General features: G+C 36.3%; 1 protein-coding gene across 3 annotated transcripts in view; it reads left to right on the top strand.

Moving 5' to 3' along the window:
* Positions 1-18,284, top strand: part of SPPL2A (signal peptide peptidase like 2A) — a 104,751-nt gene that overhangs the window by 37,781 nt on the left and 48,686 nt on the right. The window contains exon 2 of one of the 3 annotated variants that reach the window (XM_074294497.1): positions 17,213-17,491. In XM_074294497.1, coding sequence (XP_074150598.1) covers positions 17,426-17,491 — 66 coding nt within the window. In that variant the 5' untranslated portion in view covers positions 17,213-17,425. Of the gene's footprint in view, positions 1-17,212; positions 17,492-17,860; positions 17,880-18,284 lie in introns of those variants that run through there. The other 2 variants (XM_074294498.1, XM_074294499.1) reach the window with 2 other exon arrangements.

Raw genomic sequence — 18,284 nt, 5'->3', positions numbered from 1 at the left:
GATCAGTGGAACACAGGTACACAGGACAAAATAGGGTACAACTATAGCAATCTAGTATTTGACAAACCCAAAGATACCAACATTAGGGATAAAAATTCATTATTTGAAAAAAACTGTTGGGAAAACTGGAAATTAGTATGGCAGAAATTAGATATGGACCCACCCTTATACCCATATACCAAGATAAGATCAAAATGGGTCCATGATTTAGGCATAAAGAATGAGATCATAAATAGATTAGAGGAACAGAGGATAGTCTACCTCTCAGACCTGTGGAGTAGGAAGGAATTTATGACTAGAGAAGAACTAGAGATCATTATAGATCACAAAATAGAAGCTTTTGATTACATCAAACTAAAAAGGTTTTGTACAAACAATACTAATGCAAACAAAATTAGAAGGGAAGTAACAAATTGGGAAAATATTTTTACAGTTAAACGTTCTGATAAAGGTCTCATTTCCAAAATACATAGAGAATTGATCCTAATTTATAAGAAATCAACCATTCTCCAATTGATAAATGGTCAAAGGATATGAACAGACAATTCTCAGATAATGAAATTGAAACTATATCCACTCACATGAAAGAGTGTTCCAAATCACTACTGATCAGAGAAATGCAAATTAAGACAACTCTGAGATACTACTACACACCTGTCACATTGGCTAAGATGACAGGAACAAATAATGATGAATGTTGGAGGGGATGTGGGAAAACTGGGACACTGATGCATTGTTGGTGGAGTTGTGAAAGAATCTGGCCATTCTGGAGAGCAATTTGGAACTATGCCCAAAAAGTTGTCAAACTGTGCATACCCTTTGATCCAGCAGTGCTACTACTGGGCTTATATCCCAAAGAGATATTAAAGAAGGGAAAGGGACCTGTGTGTGCCAAAATGTTTGTGGCAGCTCTTTTCGTAGTGGCTAGAAACTGGAACATGAATGGATGTCCATCAATTGGAGAATGGTTGGGTAAATTATGGTATATGAAGGCTATGGAATATTATTGCTCTGTAAGAAATGACCAGCAGGATGAATTCAGAAAGGCTTGGAGAGACTTGCATGAACTGATGCTGAGTGAAATGAGCAGAACCAGAAGATCACTATACACTTCAACAACAATACTGTATGAAGATGTATTCTGATGGAAGTGGATATCTTCAACATAGAGAAGATCCAACTCACTTCCAGCTGATCAAGATGGACAGAAACAATTATACCTAGGAGATATAAAGCAGGATAAAAAGCAATCTCTCTGAAAAAGGATTCACATGTGCAAAAATATTTGTAGCAGCTCTTTTGCAGTGGCAAGGAACTGGAAATTTAGTGGATGCACATCATCTGGGAAATGGCTGAATAAGTTATGGTATATGAATGTAATGGAATATTATTATTCTATAAGAAATAATGAGCAGACTGATTTCAGAAAAGCCTGGAAAGATTTACATGAACTGATGCTGAGTGAAGTGAGAAGAACCAGAGAACATTAGGCACAGTAACAATAAGATTATGTGATGATCAACTGGGAGAGACTTAGCTCTTTTCAACAATGAGATGATTCAAGGCAATTCCAATAGGCTTGTGACAGAAAGTACCATCTACATCTAGAGAGAGAACTATGGAGACTGAATATGGATCAAAGCATAGCACTTTCATCTTTTGTTGTTATTTGCTTGGTTTTTTCTTCTTTTCTTGTGCTTTTTTCCTTTTTGATTGGACTTTTTTGTGCAATATGATGAATGTAGAAATATGTTTAGAATTGCACAGGTTTAACTTTTTTTTTTTTCCTTGTGACTTGCCCAGGGTCACACAGCTAGGAAGTGATAAGTGTCTGAGGTCAGATTTGAACTCCGGTCCTTCTGAATTCAGGGCTGGTGCTCTATCCCCTGTGCCACCTATCTGCCCCCACAGGTTTAATTTAGATTACTTGCTGTTTTAGGAAGGGGGAGAGGGAATAGTGGAAAAAAAATACAATTTTGCAAAGGTAAATGTTGACAACTGTCTTTGCATGTATTTGGAAAAATAAAATACTATTTTAAAAAAAGAAAAAAAGCAGTCTTCTTCTTAGAACTTAAGTCTAATGGGGGAGACAACATGCAAACAATGTATGAATAAGCTATAAAAGATTAAAAACTGAAATAATCACAGTGGGATTTAAGGAGCATTAAGGAGGATTGAGGAAAATTTCTTGTAGAAGGTATGGTTTATCTGAGTCTTGATGGAAGACAGAGAAGCCAAGATTTAAAAAAGGAGGAAATAGAGAATTCTAAGCATAGTAGAAGAGGCAGTAAAAATGGACAGATTCAGGGGATGGAGTGTCTTTTGTGATAAACAGTGTCATTGGATGGCCACTACTACAAGATGGTAGAGATCATGGAAAGAAGTCAGGCTTAAGAAGACTAGAAACATAGGAAGGGACCAGGTTATAAAGACTCTAAAAGCCAGATACTAAAATAATAGAAAGTCAATGGAGTGAATTGAATAGGTTTGATATGTCAGATCCGCACATTAGAAAGATCAGTTTGATAGCTAAGCTGAGGATGGACTGGAGTGAGAAAAGACTTAAGGCACAGAGACTGTGTAAATAAATGTTTATTTCTTGGCTCCCCCTTCCCCAGTCTTCTTGCTCTCTTTGTTTTTGTCTTATCTTTGTTTCTATTTCCAATTTCCCCTTTTCAATCCTTCCTTCACACAACTATTAAAATAATTTTCCAAAGCAGATATGACTGTTACTCCCCTGTTTTAGAAACTTCAATGGTTTTCTATTATAGTTAAAATTAAAAAATATTTTTTAAAAATCCAAATGTTTAGCTTGACATTTAAAGCTGTTTGTAATCTGGTTCTAGCCTATATGTCTAGCTTTATTTCACATCACTTTTCTTCATGCACTTTGTGCCTAATAATCCAAATAAGTCTAATTATTGTTCTCCAAATTTAGCACTGCATCTTCCACTTCCATGCCTTTGCACAGGCTATTTATCATGTGTGAGTTTAATATTTTCCTTATTTATGTTTCTTAGATTCTAAATTTACTTCCCTGTTCAGATTAGGTGATTTCTTCAACAGGAAACATCTACTGTTCTCCTTAAATGTTAGTGTTTTCCTATGCTCAAATTACATTGTACTTATCTGTGTACAAGTTGTCTTCTCCAGTGGACCTGAAAGTTTCTTAGGTACACTAGGGACTTAATAAATTCTTGTTGAAATAAATGAAATTGAATTGCACCGCCTTGTTTTTTCTCTTGCTATCTTGCTGAACAGACTAAATTCAAAGTAACTCTAGAGCTATCACTAAGTTAGGAAATTAAAAAAAAAAAAAAAAACACTGAAAAAAATTATCAGTTCTTATGCCCAAAAAGTTGTCAAACTGTGCATACCCTTTGACCCAGCATTGCTGTTATTGGGATTATATCCCAAAGAAATACTAAAGAGTGGAAAGGGACCTGTATGTGCCAAAATGTTTGTGGCAGCTCTTTTTGTTGTAGCTAGAAACTGGAAGTTGAATGGATGTACATCAATTGGAGAATGGTTGGGTAAATTGTGGTATATGAAGGTTATGGAATATTATTGCTCTGTAAGAAATGACCAGCAGGAGGAATACAGAGAGGCTTGGAGAGACTTACATCAACTGTTGCTGAGTGAAATGAGCAGAACCAGAAGATCACTATACACTTCAACAACAATACTGTATGAAGATGTATTCTGATGGAAGTGGAAATCTTCAACATAAAGAAGATCCAACTCACTTCCAGTTGATCAATGATGGACAGAAATAACTATACCCAGAGAAGGAACACTGGGAAGCGAATGTAAATTGTTAGCACTACTGTCTATGTACCCAGGTTACTTATACCTTCGGAAGCTAATAATTAATGTGCAACAAGAAAATGGTATTTACACACATATATTGTATCTAGGTTATATTGTAACACATGTAAAATGTATGGGATTACCTGCCATCAGGGGGAGGGAGTGGAGGGAGGGAGGGGATAATTTGGAAAAATGAATAAAAAAAAAAAAAAAAAAAGATCAGTTCTTGGGAAGGTAGTACCATAATTCTAGCTAAAATGATGGCCTTAAGAATTTTTTTAAAGGACAATTCACCTTCACTCTTAGTGCCAAACACTGCATTTCCAATGCAACATAAAAAAATGCCTTTCTAAAGATGTATGGAAAGAAACTATGAAGTTAAAGCAATACTACTGGGGCCTCTATAGTTTTTCAATTACCTTGGATTGTAATGAGTTCCACATCATAAGTAGTCTTTAAGGCCTGGAAAGACTTACACGAACTAGTGCTGAGTGAAACAAACAGAACCAGGAATACATTATATACAATAACAGAAAGAATGTACAATAATCAACTAAGAAAGACTTGATTTTTCTCAGTAGTTCAGTGATCTAACACAATCCCAATAGACTTTGGATACAAAAACTCCATCTGCATCCAAAAAAACTATGGAGATTGAATGTAAATCAACACATGCTATTTTTTTTCCTTGTGTCCTGATTTTTCTCTCCCAGCATGATTCAAAAAGCAATGTGTATTAAAAATAAATAAATAAACTAAAAGGTTTTTAAGTAGAGATTTGATGATGAGAGTTGCTAGGAGTGTTGGACTAGAAAAACTGAGAAATTTTTTTTCAAGGAGTTCTATTCTAGTACAACTTGCATCAGATGAACTATTTCCTAGATGAACTCAATTCCTTCCATATTAATTATTGGGAAATTATCGGGAATTTTGTTAATTAGAGAAAACTACATTAATAAATAGATGAAATAATATTAGATTTGTCTAGATTCTTCTTCCAATTAAAGTATGGGTAAATATTATGTCTGCATTGCTCAAGAGCTCTTGGAGTACTTTAACACTCTCAGGTGTTAGTCCTCCGAGGTACAATTTTTTCTGGATGATTAGCTGACCCTTTGGGCATTATGTGGACGCTAGATTGTAGATAGAACAGGCTCTAGTGGAGTCAAGGAGATTATTAGGCTATTTCAATAATCCAGATAAAACTAACACAGATATACCTGTATTTAATCTTGTTGCCTTCCTTTTGAAATTATCCCCAGTTTATTTTAGTACAGAAGCCTTTACATTTTGTCTTCCCCATTAGACTGTGAGCTCTTTGAGAGCAGGGATCAGTTGGATTGGGGTTTTTTCCTTATCCCCAGTACTTAATCCAGTACCTGGCACACAAGTGTTAAATAAAGGCTAATTAGCTGGTTGACTGACTTTTGTAAATTTTTGCCATGGGGTTTACAATTTAAATTTATACTACCAGATTGAATAACTATTTTGGGTAGTCATTTTAGAAGATTCTGCAATTTTAAAAATTTGTCTGTAATGAGAATAGATGTCCCATACACATATTTGGCAGTGAAACAATAGATTTTAATGCATCATAGGTGAGCCTTGAGAAGTCTTTTAATAGTCTAGCTCTCTTCTTTTATAGCTACAAAATGAAGACCAAAAAGGTGTCACACAGCCACTTGGCAGAGGAACCAGCTCTCTGATTCCAGAGGGAGCAGACTTTCTATTTCCCCACACTGTCAATTTATCCTCTTTCATAGAAGTGATGTATAAACTGAGATTAATCAAACTTTCCTCTTCATTGCTACTGAGTTGCTGGTCTTTTATTTCAAACAGCTCCTTCCCTCAATGAAGGAGTTCAAGTTGTTGTTTAATAGCTTGTCAATAACGGATGATAATTATCTTGGCATACTAGGAGCTAAGATTGCTGAATTAAAAAAAAAAAAAAAGCTCTTCTGTAATTCAGGTCAACTTACTGAAGATGTCTTTTTTTTTTTTTTTAAGCCTCCTAGTATTTAAGAGTTAATGGCTAAGGTGTTGAGTCTATAAATAAAGCTAACTCATTCGTTCTCAAACTCGCTTTGGGAATGGAAAAAAAAGAAGGGTTGTCCAAAAATGGAAAGGAATGTTTACACAGGAGCATAACTGGTTGGCAGATTAGGTGTTTAAGTTTTGCTTTTTTTTTTTTTTTTTTTTTTTTTATAAAGATTAACTTGAGAATTCTGGGATTTAACCCATTTCACAATGAAGAACATTAAATTGTTTTAATTTTTAACCAACTAGAAGAAAGAAAAGTTCATAATAATTGATGCATCAAAGCAAGCTAGATTTTGAAATGCTCCTATTGTGGTTAAGTTTACAATTATATACTTCATCATTTTAGATAATCTGTCTAGACAATCTTTCTCCCCTTCCCCACACATAAATGCTTATACAAATTAAATATGGTGTCGGACTATATACTTAAGTAAGCTAGGTGTAGGAGTGAAGACAAGTGTTAAGTAAAATATAAGCTGTCTGAAGTGATTCCAAATATTGTATGTGCTTTCATAGGTTAACAACAGTTCATTGAGAATAAAGTACAAAATAGGTACCTAATTTCAATGGCATTTTTAAAAGATCCTATCTAAGTATTTACCCTTAAGGAACAGAATTCCTTTATTGCTTTTGTTTTCTTCTCTCTTTTAAAAACTACATTTATATGTATGAAGGTGTTACAAACTGGCAGTAGCTGGTTTAAAATTGCTTTGGGGTTTGAATTTTAGCTAGGAATAAATTTTCTAGATATATAGTATTCTGTAGTCATTTTAGATAAGAAGAGGACCCAAAGCCCATGTGAGGCAAATACTAGCAATTAGCCTGCCTTCCAAGGGGGGAAAAACTCTGCAACACTGAAATTTTAAATTCTAAAAACAAAAAAACAAAAAAACAAAAAAAAAAAAACATTGGATTTTCTTGTTGAGTTGTGTCTGACTTTTCATGTCTCCATTTAGAGTTTTTTTTTAGCAGAGATACCTGAGTGGTTTGCTATTGCCTTCCCCAGCTCATTTTACAACTGAAGAAATTGAGGCAAACAGGGTTAAGAGACTTGCCCATTGTCCCACAGCTAGTAAGTATCTGATGCCAGTTTTGAACTCAGGAAGATGAATCTTCCTGACTGAAGATCCTGTGCGCTAACCAATTCACCATCTGGCTTCCCTCCAGATTTTAGTCTATCCCAATCCTAATTCTATCTTATCCTAAATCCAGTTTGTATAAATGACTGGATAAACCATGTATTTAAAGGTTGAAAAATAAATATGATTACTAAAATAGTTATTGATAGATGAAATGTTTTATTTTTGTCTATGACTACCATGCTGAGGAAAAACACCAGGAGGCAGAAGTTTGAATTCTAGTCTGCCATTAACCAGCTATCAGCTATATGCCTCTGATAGTGTCACTTCATTTCCTTGACACTTAATATCCTGATAGGTAAAATGAGACTAAGATGGTCTTTTAAGTCCTTCCCAGTCCCAATGTTCAAGAGAAATTCAAATATAAAGCATTTTTATAACTTCGAAGAACTACTTAAAATATCAGAATTATGATGATGATATACAAGATACATTCTAAAGCTAATAATTACTTAGAGTCAGCAAAATTTCCTAAGGATATTTACTCAATGGTCATGTCATATTATTTTATGAGTTATAATAAAATAGATGGCACAAAATGTATCATTCCTAGTCATTTAAAAAATATTTTCTGCTTGTTTGTCCTTACTTCCTAATTTGGAAGTAATATATAAAAGGATAGGAAAGAAGGTGAAGGTAGATATGGAAATGAGGAGTGAGGTGGATTACATTAACTGGGAATAAAACAAGCAAATAATAACATATCTGATTAAATCTCTACAGTAAGGGCCATAAACAGAATAGGGAGTCACCTACATGTGGTGATTTCAAGTCACCAAAAAAGCCTTTTCTATGTTCCAAAATTCTTCTCCCACTTGGCCTGCTAATTCTAAAATTAAAACACTACTCCTTCACACAGAAATCTTTTCCTCTGTTAAAATATAAACAACCCTGAAAAAGTTAAAAAGTGAAGTTCTAACAGTCATTTCCAAGTTAACATAAATTTATCAGATCTTTTCAGGAGAGTAATTTTGATGAAAGAGGGAGAAAAAGGAAAAGAGATAGACTAAGAATAATGGGTCTTTGAAAGGGCAAGGAAAGAGTAAAGGATGAGGAGCTAAAGAAGTACTTAGCAAATTGAACAATGCCTACCCTTTCACTCAGCAGTACTGCATATAGATCCAAATCACAAAGAGAAGGAAGAAAGAAAAGGAAGAAAATTTATTTTTATGTATTTAAAAATAAATAATTATGGAAGCTCTTTTTGTGGTGTTAAAGAATGGGAATTTGAAGGGATGCCCATCAATTAAATAATGATAGGGGTGGAATATTACTGTTCTATAAAGAACGATGAGATGTTTTCAGAGAAAGCTGGCAAAACTTGTATGAGCTGATGCAAAGTAAAGTCATCAGAGCCAAGTGAACAATTTATAGAATCACAATATTAGTCAAACAAATAACTTGGAATTCTCCAGCAAACTCTAATAAAAACAATGACCAAACTATTCCAGAGGGCTCAGAAGGAAAAATGTTACCTACTTCTTGATAAAGAGATGATAGTACAAATTGAGATTTTAAAAATACGTATCCAGTATATGAAGTTGAGGTTTTGATTTTCTTACTTTTTCAATAGAGAATATGAACCTAAAGATAAAATAAAATAGATTTTTTTAAAAGTAATAACTTCACAGTTTTACTTACAGCCAGCCCTGCCTGTATGATATAAACTTAAAGTAGATCCAAAGATAGTGGCTTCAGACTCATCTGCCTGATGTGATTATAAGAAATTCAATGTAGGGGAGAAAGCACTAGATTAGAAGGCAGGAAGCTATATACTAAACCTGACTAACCATCTGTGTGCTCTTAAGTCCATCAGAGAGAACCTCTCTGGTTCTCAGCTTTCCATCCATAATATATGACAGGGGAGAAATAAAAAAATACTTTCAAACTCTAATTTCTATGACATCTTATCTTGACTGTTTTTTTTTTTTTATTCTTGGTTCTGGGTGGGTCATATCTCAGGAAAGCTTTGAGCATGCTTTAAGTAGTACATAAAGTACTTTTAGTGGTTATATTCAGACAAACAAGAAATATAATAATATTTGAATCCTAGGTTGAGAACTGAAAACCAACTCAAAGACCCCTGAATCCAACCCTTTTCTCTGCCCCTTCATCCAACATTTTATAGATAAGGCACTGATTCACTGATTTTATAGATAAGTAACAGCCCAGAGTCATACAGCTACCAATGGTCTAAATCTAGTTTTTATTGATTCCAAGTGCAAAACACTATACTCAGTATTTTCAAGTTTCTATGCAACATAAAGTTTAGGACCTTTTTTCTAGAGAACAGAGCTAGTTGGAAAAGAACTACTCTCAGGCTCCTTAGGTTAGATACCATGGTTTTTTGAGGCTATTGTCTCTATCCAAGATAGTCATCTTAGTCACTGTAAAGACCAACTTTCTCTTATATACTGCTTCCTAGATCCATCTCTAGGTCTCTGACTTCAGCAGTTCAATTAGGAAATGGAAAAATCTGTGACTGTGCTGGCTCAAAAGGAGAAAGCAAAAGGTAGTTTTCTTCATGGACAATTTAACTATTGTTGGGAAAGATTCCCTTCTTACACCCCCAATTCCATTCTTTGAATTCATGAGTAGTTCATCATCAGTGAGGAAAGTTTTTGAAGCTCCTGAAAAACATACGAATGGCTCATGTCACATTTCACCTATGCCTTTGCTTAAGAGGAAAAGTGATGATTCTTTTTCAACTTAAGTTTCTTAACTTAGGTTTGCTACAGAGTATATTAGCTAGGCGTAAAAAGATTTGGGTTAAAATCTTGGTTCTACCCCTGAGTTTCAGTGTCTTCATCTGGGAAATGAGGGGGGCAGATATATAAGATAATTTCTAAGGTCTCTTCAAACACAAGATTCATTCAAAACTTCATTAATTCTTTTGGGGAAAAAAAAAGGTAAAATATCCCCAGACCTAAGGGGGGGTCTTCAAACTTTTTTGTTCTCAGGACCCCTTTAAATAGTTTTTTCCCCTCAAGGAGTTCAAATTTTAATTGGGGCGAGGAGGGAGGGCATACAAATAACTATATATAAATGATTTGATGGGGAGACAGACAACTTACAAATAAAATATATACAGGATAAATTAAAACTAATCTTACGGGAAAGGCACTAGTATTAAAGAGGATAGGGAAATTTTTCCCGAAGGTAGGATTATAGCTAAGACTTGAGACTTGTTATAAGAATCAAATAAGATAGAATATAAAAGAGTGACCATTTAGATTCTTAAAACTGAGGACCACAAATAGCTTTTGTTTTTTCTGGGTCCTATAAATGAAATTTTCTTTAAAATACATTTATTAACACACTTTTAAATAACAATAATAAGTCCATTATTTAGAAACAACATATTTTAATGAAAAATAACCATATTTTCCAAGCCAAAAAATGTAGAAAAATGGCATTGTTTTATATATTTTTGCAAATCTTTTTGATGTCTGGCTTAAGAGAAGACAGTTGAATTCTCTTATCTGCTGTTGCATTCAATCTATTATGGTATGTTTTGGTTTAATTATGTACAGAAAATCTGGCCTCACCTGGATATGTAGTTGAAAAAGGGAAGAGAATTTTAATGGGCAAATAATATCTTAGTATTATTAAAGTAGTTTTGACTTCATGAGATCTCATGGACCCCCTAGGTTGGACCACATTTTGCTGTCTAGATCACAGAGTGGACCAATCACTCCTGAACAGTAATTTGAGAGGTGATATTTAAAAAAAAAAAAATCTGAAACAAACATGAGTAATAAGAGATGGACACTTAGAGTACTGTGTTGGTAACCAGAAAATATAAAAAGTCTTTCAATCCACTGGGTAAAATGAGTATCTATTGAGATTTATAGAAGGATATGTACAAAAATTGCTTGGGATAAAAGGCATGAGTAGGTTGCCTTGGAAAGTGTCCAGTACCCACATCAATGAGAATTATTGAAGTTTATTTATAATATAATAAAAAATAGCATTCAAAGAAAAAATGTACCCTTTTAAATGACAATTATGAAACCCATAAAGAAGAACCTTTTATTTATAATTGCATACCAACCAGAGGCAAAAAAAGAGAAGAGATATTTTTAAAAAGAGATACTCTTTTTAAAATTTTCAATATTATTTTATTTTCCAAACACATGTAAAGCTAGATTTCAATATTCATTTTTATAAGACTTTGTCTTCCAGATTTTTCTCCCTCCTTCCTTTCCTTCCTACATCCCTAAAACAGCAAGAAATCTGATATGTTAAATATGTGCAATCCTTTTAAACATATTTCCATATTTGTCATATTGCTCAAGAAAAATCAGACCAAAAGAGAAAACCCACAAAAAATGAAAAGACAAACAAACAAGGTGAAAATACTATTCTTTGATCCATATTCAGTCTCCATAGTTTTCTCTCTAGATTCGGATAGCACTTTCCATCCTGAGGCCTTAAATAACCTCATTGTTGAGAAGAGGTAAGTCCATCACAGTTGATCATTACCTAATCTTGTTATTATGTACAATGTTCTTTTGGTTCTCTTCATTACACTCAGCATCAGTTCATTGGGTCTTGCCAGGTTTGTTTGAAACCAATTTGCTCATCTTTTTTTTATAGAACAAAAATATTCCATTAATTCATGTACTACAACTTATTCAGCCATTCCCCAACTGATGGGCATCCATTTAATTTCCAATTTCTTGTCACTACAATAAGGGCTGCTACAAATATTTTTGTATATATGGATCCTAAAAGAGATGTACTCTTGTCAGTACTGATTGTCTGGGAAAATAGTAATCCCTTTCCTTTATCAGTTTCCAAGGCATTTTCACTAGCATTTGATCATCACTATAGTCAGTGAATGGAAAAGCTTCAGATTCCTAACAGATTGTGTATTTCATATTTATGGAGAGCCCTGCTAATATCAGGGATCCAATAAGAATCAAAAGCAAATGGCAGGAGGCAGGAGGAAGTAGGGAGAGTGGCTTCTGACCCATGATTTTGTTGGTAGGGAGAACTCAAAGTGAAAAGATTTTTGTCTACAAAGATTTGTAGCTACCCTGCAATTTATAATCTCAGAGAAGTTGCCTCAGCTTTAAATAGATGAAGGGATTTGTTTATGGCTAGAGAGCCAATCTATGCTAGAGGCTGGATTTAAACACTCTTTTTCCTGACCTTTCTCCCTCCACCACCATCCCCAGGCCAGCTCCCTAATTATGCTACTCTTCCACTTATTATCAACACCATAAATTGGACGAAATTAAAGTTATAAAAGTAACACATCTCTACCCTCAGAGATATTTTTAAAAGTTGTTGATGAGTTTCTTGATCCTTGACAAGACTGGTAAAAAGGAAGCTATCAATTTGAAAGAGAACTAAAGTAAAGTAACATAGCAGGGTTATGCTCTCCCAGGATTCATAAGGAGGCATTATGAGTCAAATCAACAAGCATTTATTAATTATTTATTTTGTTCCAGGCATGGTGATAAATACTGGAGATACAAAGAAGGGCAAAACAGACACTTCCCACAAGGAATTCCCATTTTAATGGAGGTGGCGATATACAAATTTTATATATACAATAGATATAGATATTGTATGTGTGTAAAAAAAAAATAGGAAAAAAATTGCTGAGAAAAGTCTCTTTCAGAAAGGGAATTTGAGCTGAAACTTTAAGGAAAACAAATAAGTGAAAAAACCTAGATGAGAAGAGAAAGCAATCCAAGCATGTGGGAATGCAAAGCATTGAAGTATAAGGAACATGAAGGTCAGTGTCACTGGATTATAGAATACTTTACAAAGAAGAGTTGAATATTATGACTTTGTCAGTGTTCACTCAGAATTGTCCCAAGAGAACCAACTTGACTATTCAATTCATTCAGCAAGTCTATTCCTAAGATTAGATAAGGGTTTTGGCTATAATCTATATTATATATTATATTATATTCATAGGCTCACTCAGTTCCCTTTGTTCTGAAATCACAAACAAAATAGAACTTCTAAAATTATTACAGTTTGATTTTCAGAAAAAAAAATTCTTACTTAGAAAAAGAACTTTCTGAATAGCAGACAAGGATTGAGATTATTGAACAGTTGCATTTTTCATTGTGAATTACTCTGCTTTATCAGTCTCTTTTGGGTTTGTTTAGGAGAGTAGCTAAGTGGTACAGTGAATAGAACACTGGGTCCAGAGTCAGAAAGATCTGAGTCTTTCCACACCACACCACAGAAAGAAATAGCAAACCACTCTAGTATCTTTGCCAAGAAAATCCCAAATGGGGTCACAGAGAATCAGAAAAACAATGATAACAAATACCCACCTCAGGGCTAGCATAGCAAAATTCAAAATTATTTCAAACTGTTACTTTGGCCTAAAAATACAATATTCTTCATCCAGGTGGATAATGCATTTATATAAACAATCAGTCCCATTAAAATAGTTCATCAATTCATTTATTTTGGACAGATACTGCAGAAAGACAACTAACTAGTTCCAGAATTGAATAGGAGTAAGAAAACAGGTAAATAGGATAGATCACACAGTGATTTCAATGATCCTAAACTACTCTCTGAAACAATAACAACAAAAGAGTGATTTTGATTCTGCTTCTTTCAAGTTGGAGCATTCTAAAGGATGTCATTTCTAATTCCCTGAATTCCATCTTTTGAGAGAGTATTTGGGTCTTCAACCTTTTTACTATAGACATGAAAGACAATTACATTGATTCTTAAGATTTAGAGAAGCTTATCTAAAGCTCACATAATAAAAAAAAATCATCAAATCAGGGCCTTCAGGTTCCCTTATCATATGACCAATTGCAGAAAAAAAATCACTCTAATATTGCAAACAAATTGGCCATCTCTTTTCAACATTTACACCACCAAAATCCTCCTGGACTGAAATCAGCTGTCACATCTCAAATTTGTATGACAAAAGTTGCATGTTGTCAGTCAGTCCAGAAACTACAGATTGCAGGTTCTGATCATAACCTTATGATAAAGACTGAGATAAAGATTTGTGGGAGCATTCCAGCATTACCTTCATCTGGGGTACAATTAATTAAAGTGGCCCTGCAAATAATGTACTTGTGGAACATAAGAGTAACCTGTTTTCAGGGATGCAAGTTCCCAAGCCCCAGCCATGTCTACTATCATGGAAAATCAAGGGAATTGCACAGTAACTAAAACTCTATATCATCAAATGACAAACCCAAGAAGAAACTTTTGTTTCCTGCTACAGTTCTTCATTTCTCTTCCTAATTTCATTTTGGAAAGATAAATTTGTCTGTGGCTCTGAAAAAAATAAAAATAAGAGTAAGACACAACTGAGAACAATCACATGGGTTTAATTAGAATAGAATTTAAGTTCCCTGAGAACAAACTTTTTTCTTTATATCTGCAGTGGCTTGAACTATAATATTGATGAGATGTAACAGATGCTTGTTTAAATGAATTGATGAGTGAGAATCACTTTAATTCACAAGCCAGAAATATGAAGTACTAGTACTAGTTTGAAGATTTTCAAAGTGCTCTCTTTTGCAGATTTCTCCTACTTATGGGCTTCTAGAATGTAAGTTTCTGGTGAATAATGGCTATTCTCCAAACTTTAACTTTCTCCCAGCACAACTATTCACTAATAAGAGTGATAAGAACAGTATTTATACAATGCCTAGTATGTGCCACTTTATAAATATTATTTCAATTGACCTTCACAATGATCTTGTGACATAGGTTCTGTTATTATCCCCATTTTGCAGTTGAAGAAACTAAGGCAAATAAGATATTAAATTACTTTCCCAGAGTTACATGAGATCTGAACTCCAGTCTTCCCTAACTTTAGACTTAGCTCTATCCACTGTACATCCTAGTAGCTGTATGAATTGAATAAATGAAAGTTAACCCCTCCCACACAGACATGTATAGTACTGATAGCCTTTAAGTCCCAGCCTGAGCCACCAGATGATTTCCCATTAATACCTCCCTACTATACTTTCAACTAGTTTGTCTCACATGGTAAGTCTTATATATTGTCCCCATTTTTTCCAAATAAGGAAACTGTAGCTCAAAATGATTAAGCGACATGCTCAAAATCACACATCAGGGTAACAATCATTATTATATAGATCTTTATAGCTTCTTTAGATTCCTTATCCTCTGTGGCTTAACAACAAACTAGTGATCTGTGTGGTTCACTGGATAGACTTCTGGACTTAGAGATAGGAATTGCTAAATTCATATCCTACTTCAGTCATTAGTTATATCAGCCAACTAGCATTTATTAAGTGCCTATTATATGCCAGACATCTAATATATGCTAAGTACTGAGAATCTGAAGAAAAAAGGAAAAGAAAAAACATCCTTTGTTTGACTACAGTGTAATGGAAATCACAAATAACTATGTACAAACAAGATATATATATGATATATATATATATATATATAAATACAAATATTGGATGATGCAGAAGATGAGATTTTACAGTTCCAACAGGGGCAGTAATGAACTGAACCCGCTACACCCAGAGAAAGAACTCTGGGAGATGACTATGAACCACTACAAAGAAATCCCAATCCCTCTATTTTTGTCCTCCTGCATTTTGGATTTCCTTCACAGGCTAAATGTAAACTATTTCAAAGTCTGATTCATTTTTTATGGCAAAACAACTGTTTGGTCATATATACATATATTGTATTTATTTTATACTTTAACATATTTAACATGTATTGGTCAACCTGCCATGGGGGGGGGGGGTTGGAACAAAAGGCTTGGCAATTGTCAATGCTGTAAGATTACCCATGCATATATCTTGTAAATAAAAAGCTATAATAAAAAGAAGAAGAAGAAGAAGAAGAAGAAGAAGAAGAAGAAGAAGAAGAAGAAGAAGAAGAAGAAGAAGAAGAAGAAGAAGAAGAAGAAGAAGAAGAAGAAGAAGAAGAAGAAGAAGAAGAAGAAGAAGAAGAAGAAGAAGAAGAAGAAGAAGAAGAAGAAGAAGAAGAAGAAGAAGAAGATGGGATTTTAGCTGGGACTTCAGATATTAAGTATGATTTTGTTGATAGGGAGAACTCAATTTAAAAGATACTTTAAAAGTACTGTGTATGTCTCTAAGGGAAGGGTTATTTAATCCATACAATTGCTAGGATGTACAAGGGCTATAGCTGAGTTTTAAATCTTAAGCCTAAATTAGGAGAAAGCTGGGAGGCAGCGATGAGGAAAGCACTCCAGCCGGAGTGTCAGCAGTGAAGATGCTGAAGCAGAGAGTGGAGGGTGTTGTGTAAAGAACAGAGAACGATCGCTGTCCTCGATCTCAGCGTGTAGAGGAGAGTAAGATGGAAAAAGACTGGGAAGGTAGTCAAGCGCCAGGTTATTATAAAGGACTTTGGAAGTCAGAGGGAAAGCCTGGAGTTTGTTGAATAGGGGGTGATTTGATCAGATCTACATTGTAGAGTGGAGGACGGAAGCACCAGAGAAGAGAAGGGGCATCCACTGAAGAGCGGTGTTGTGAGGCGGAGAACGACTTAACCACTAATCAGACACAGGTCAGAGAACTTGGGCGCTGATTGGATGGGGGAGTGAGAGAAAGGAGTAAAGGTTCCCTAAGTGCGGGCTGAGGTAGCTGGGAGGTGCCTTCCACAGTAATCACTCTGACTGCTTCATATAATCACTCCTCGGCCTTTTGAGGATCAAATAAAATAACGTATGTAAAGTTCTTTACAAGCTTTAAAACGCAGCAAGAATGCTCCTTCTTGCCACTGAATAGCAAGGGCGTTGTTATTATTCTGACAGCTGAGGGAAGCGAAGCCCAGAGCCAGGAAGTGACTTGGCTAAGATCACGCAAATCTGCTTTCAAATCCGGTCCTCTCAAGCCGAGTCCAGAGCTTTCCCCGGGCTTCCATAGCGACGTTTCCATGACTAAGTGAAAAATGACATGAACAGAGGCCCTGGAGGTTCCTCTGATCCGAAAGCTCCTGGAGAGGTTGTGCCTTTTAGAAGGTATAATCCTGATTTGGCCAGAGGTGAATTAGGAGGATGGAGACTAGGACAAGGCTTGAAAGCAATGTGGGGCAGACCACAGAGAAGAGATCTGGTGATGAGGAGACAAAGCTTCCAAAAGGAGAAGGAAAAGGAAAGGCTTGGGGAGCGGGAGGTGAGAAGTGACAGTCCCGCCCACTCACTCTAGGACACGCCCCCTCACTAGGGCCCGCCCACGGGGCGTGGCCATGCGAGAGGGACTTTCCTCCAGTCTTCCCCATCCACCCCCGCCCCGCCCGCGCTGGACACGTCGGGGCGGAAGTCGAAGTCCGCCCGCTCCACTGCAGGCGCCCCAGCCGAAGCCACCCGCCTGGGGTCCGAGCCGGAAGGAAGTGGAGTGGACCGGACCGGAGCTGGCCTCCCGCTAGCCGGGTCCGAGCGGCAGCCGGGATCTCTGGAACAGGCGTTCTAGGGGCCGAGGAGAATGGGGACGAAGAGGCGGCTGCTCCCGGCCGCAGGCGCCCTGCTTTGGGGCTTTCTGCTCAGAATGGTAAGGGAGCGGCTGCCGGGGCAGCGGAGGGGCGGCCACGGAGCTCCGGCTCCCTCCCTTTTGGCCTTCCCGGGCCCAGCAGTTGGGCGTGGCTGAAGATGCCCCCAAGTTTCCCTCCCTTCTCTCCTCCCCTTCTCCCCTGCTTCGCCCTCCGCCCATTCTCCCCTGCATTCCCCTCCTCCCTCTCTTCGCTTTCCTTCTTCCCGCCTCCTCTCTTTGCTATTCCCGTTTCCTTCCAGTTTTCTCTCGTCTCTTTTCATTCCCCTCCTCCCTTCTTCTATTCCCTTCCTTTCCCTGCCCCCCCCCATCCTTCCCTCTCCGCTTTCCGCTGTATTGAGCCTCTTCGTTCCTCGTTGCCTCCTGAAACGCCTTATCCTCCGAATAAAGTGTAGGTGTAGCATCACCTCCCCCTCCCCCCTTATTTTCCCTGATTCTTCTTCCCCCATATAGTTCTTCTCTGTTATTTCAAACAGTGATTTATTGACTCTGGATTGTCCTTCAGGAAATAACTTTAATGCCCCTCCATCGTGCCCTGAGAGTTAGACATTCCCAGAGTTTTAAACTTCCTCTTATGTTGCTTTTGTGTGCTAGTGGACACTTTTGGAAATCCTCCCCTCCTTCCTTCCCCCCCCCCTCGCTTTCTCCATAAATCAACAACATTAAAAAAAGCTTTAAACTGCTTGAGAGCTTTACTACAATGTCATTTACTCCCATTCCTCTTTAGTATAATTTAAAAGAAACCATATCTTCACGTGGAGAAGCCGTTCAGACTTGGAAATGGTCATAAAGCTTG

Source organism: Sminthopsis crassicaudata, chromosome 2, assembly GCF_048593235.1.
Source record: "Sminthopsis crassicaudata isolate SCR6 chromosome 2, ASM4859323v1, whole genome shotgun sequence".
NCBI classification, from domain to species: Eukaryota; Metazoa; Chordata; class Mammalia; order Dasyuromorphia; family Dasyuridae; genus Sminthopsis; species Sminthopsis crassicaudata.
The sequence above is the reverse complement of the archived record's forward strand: the minus strand, read 5'-3'. Positions and strand labels throughout refer to the sequence as shown.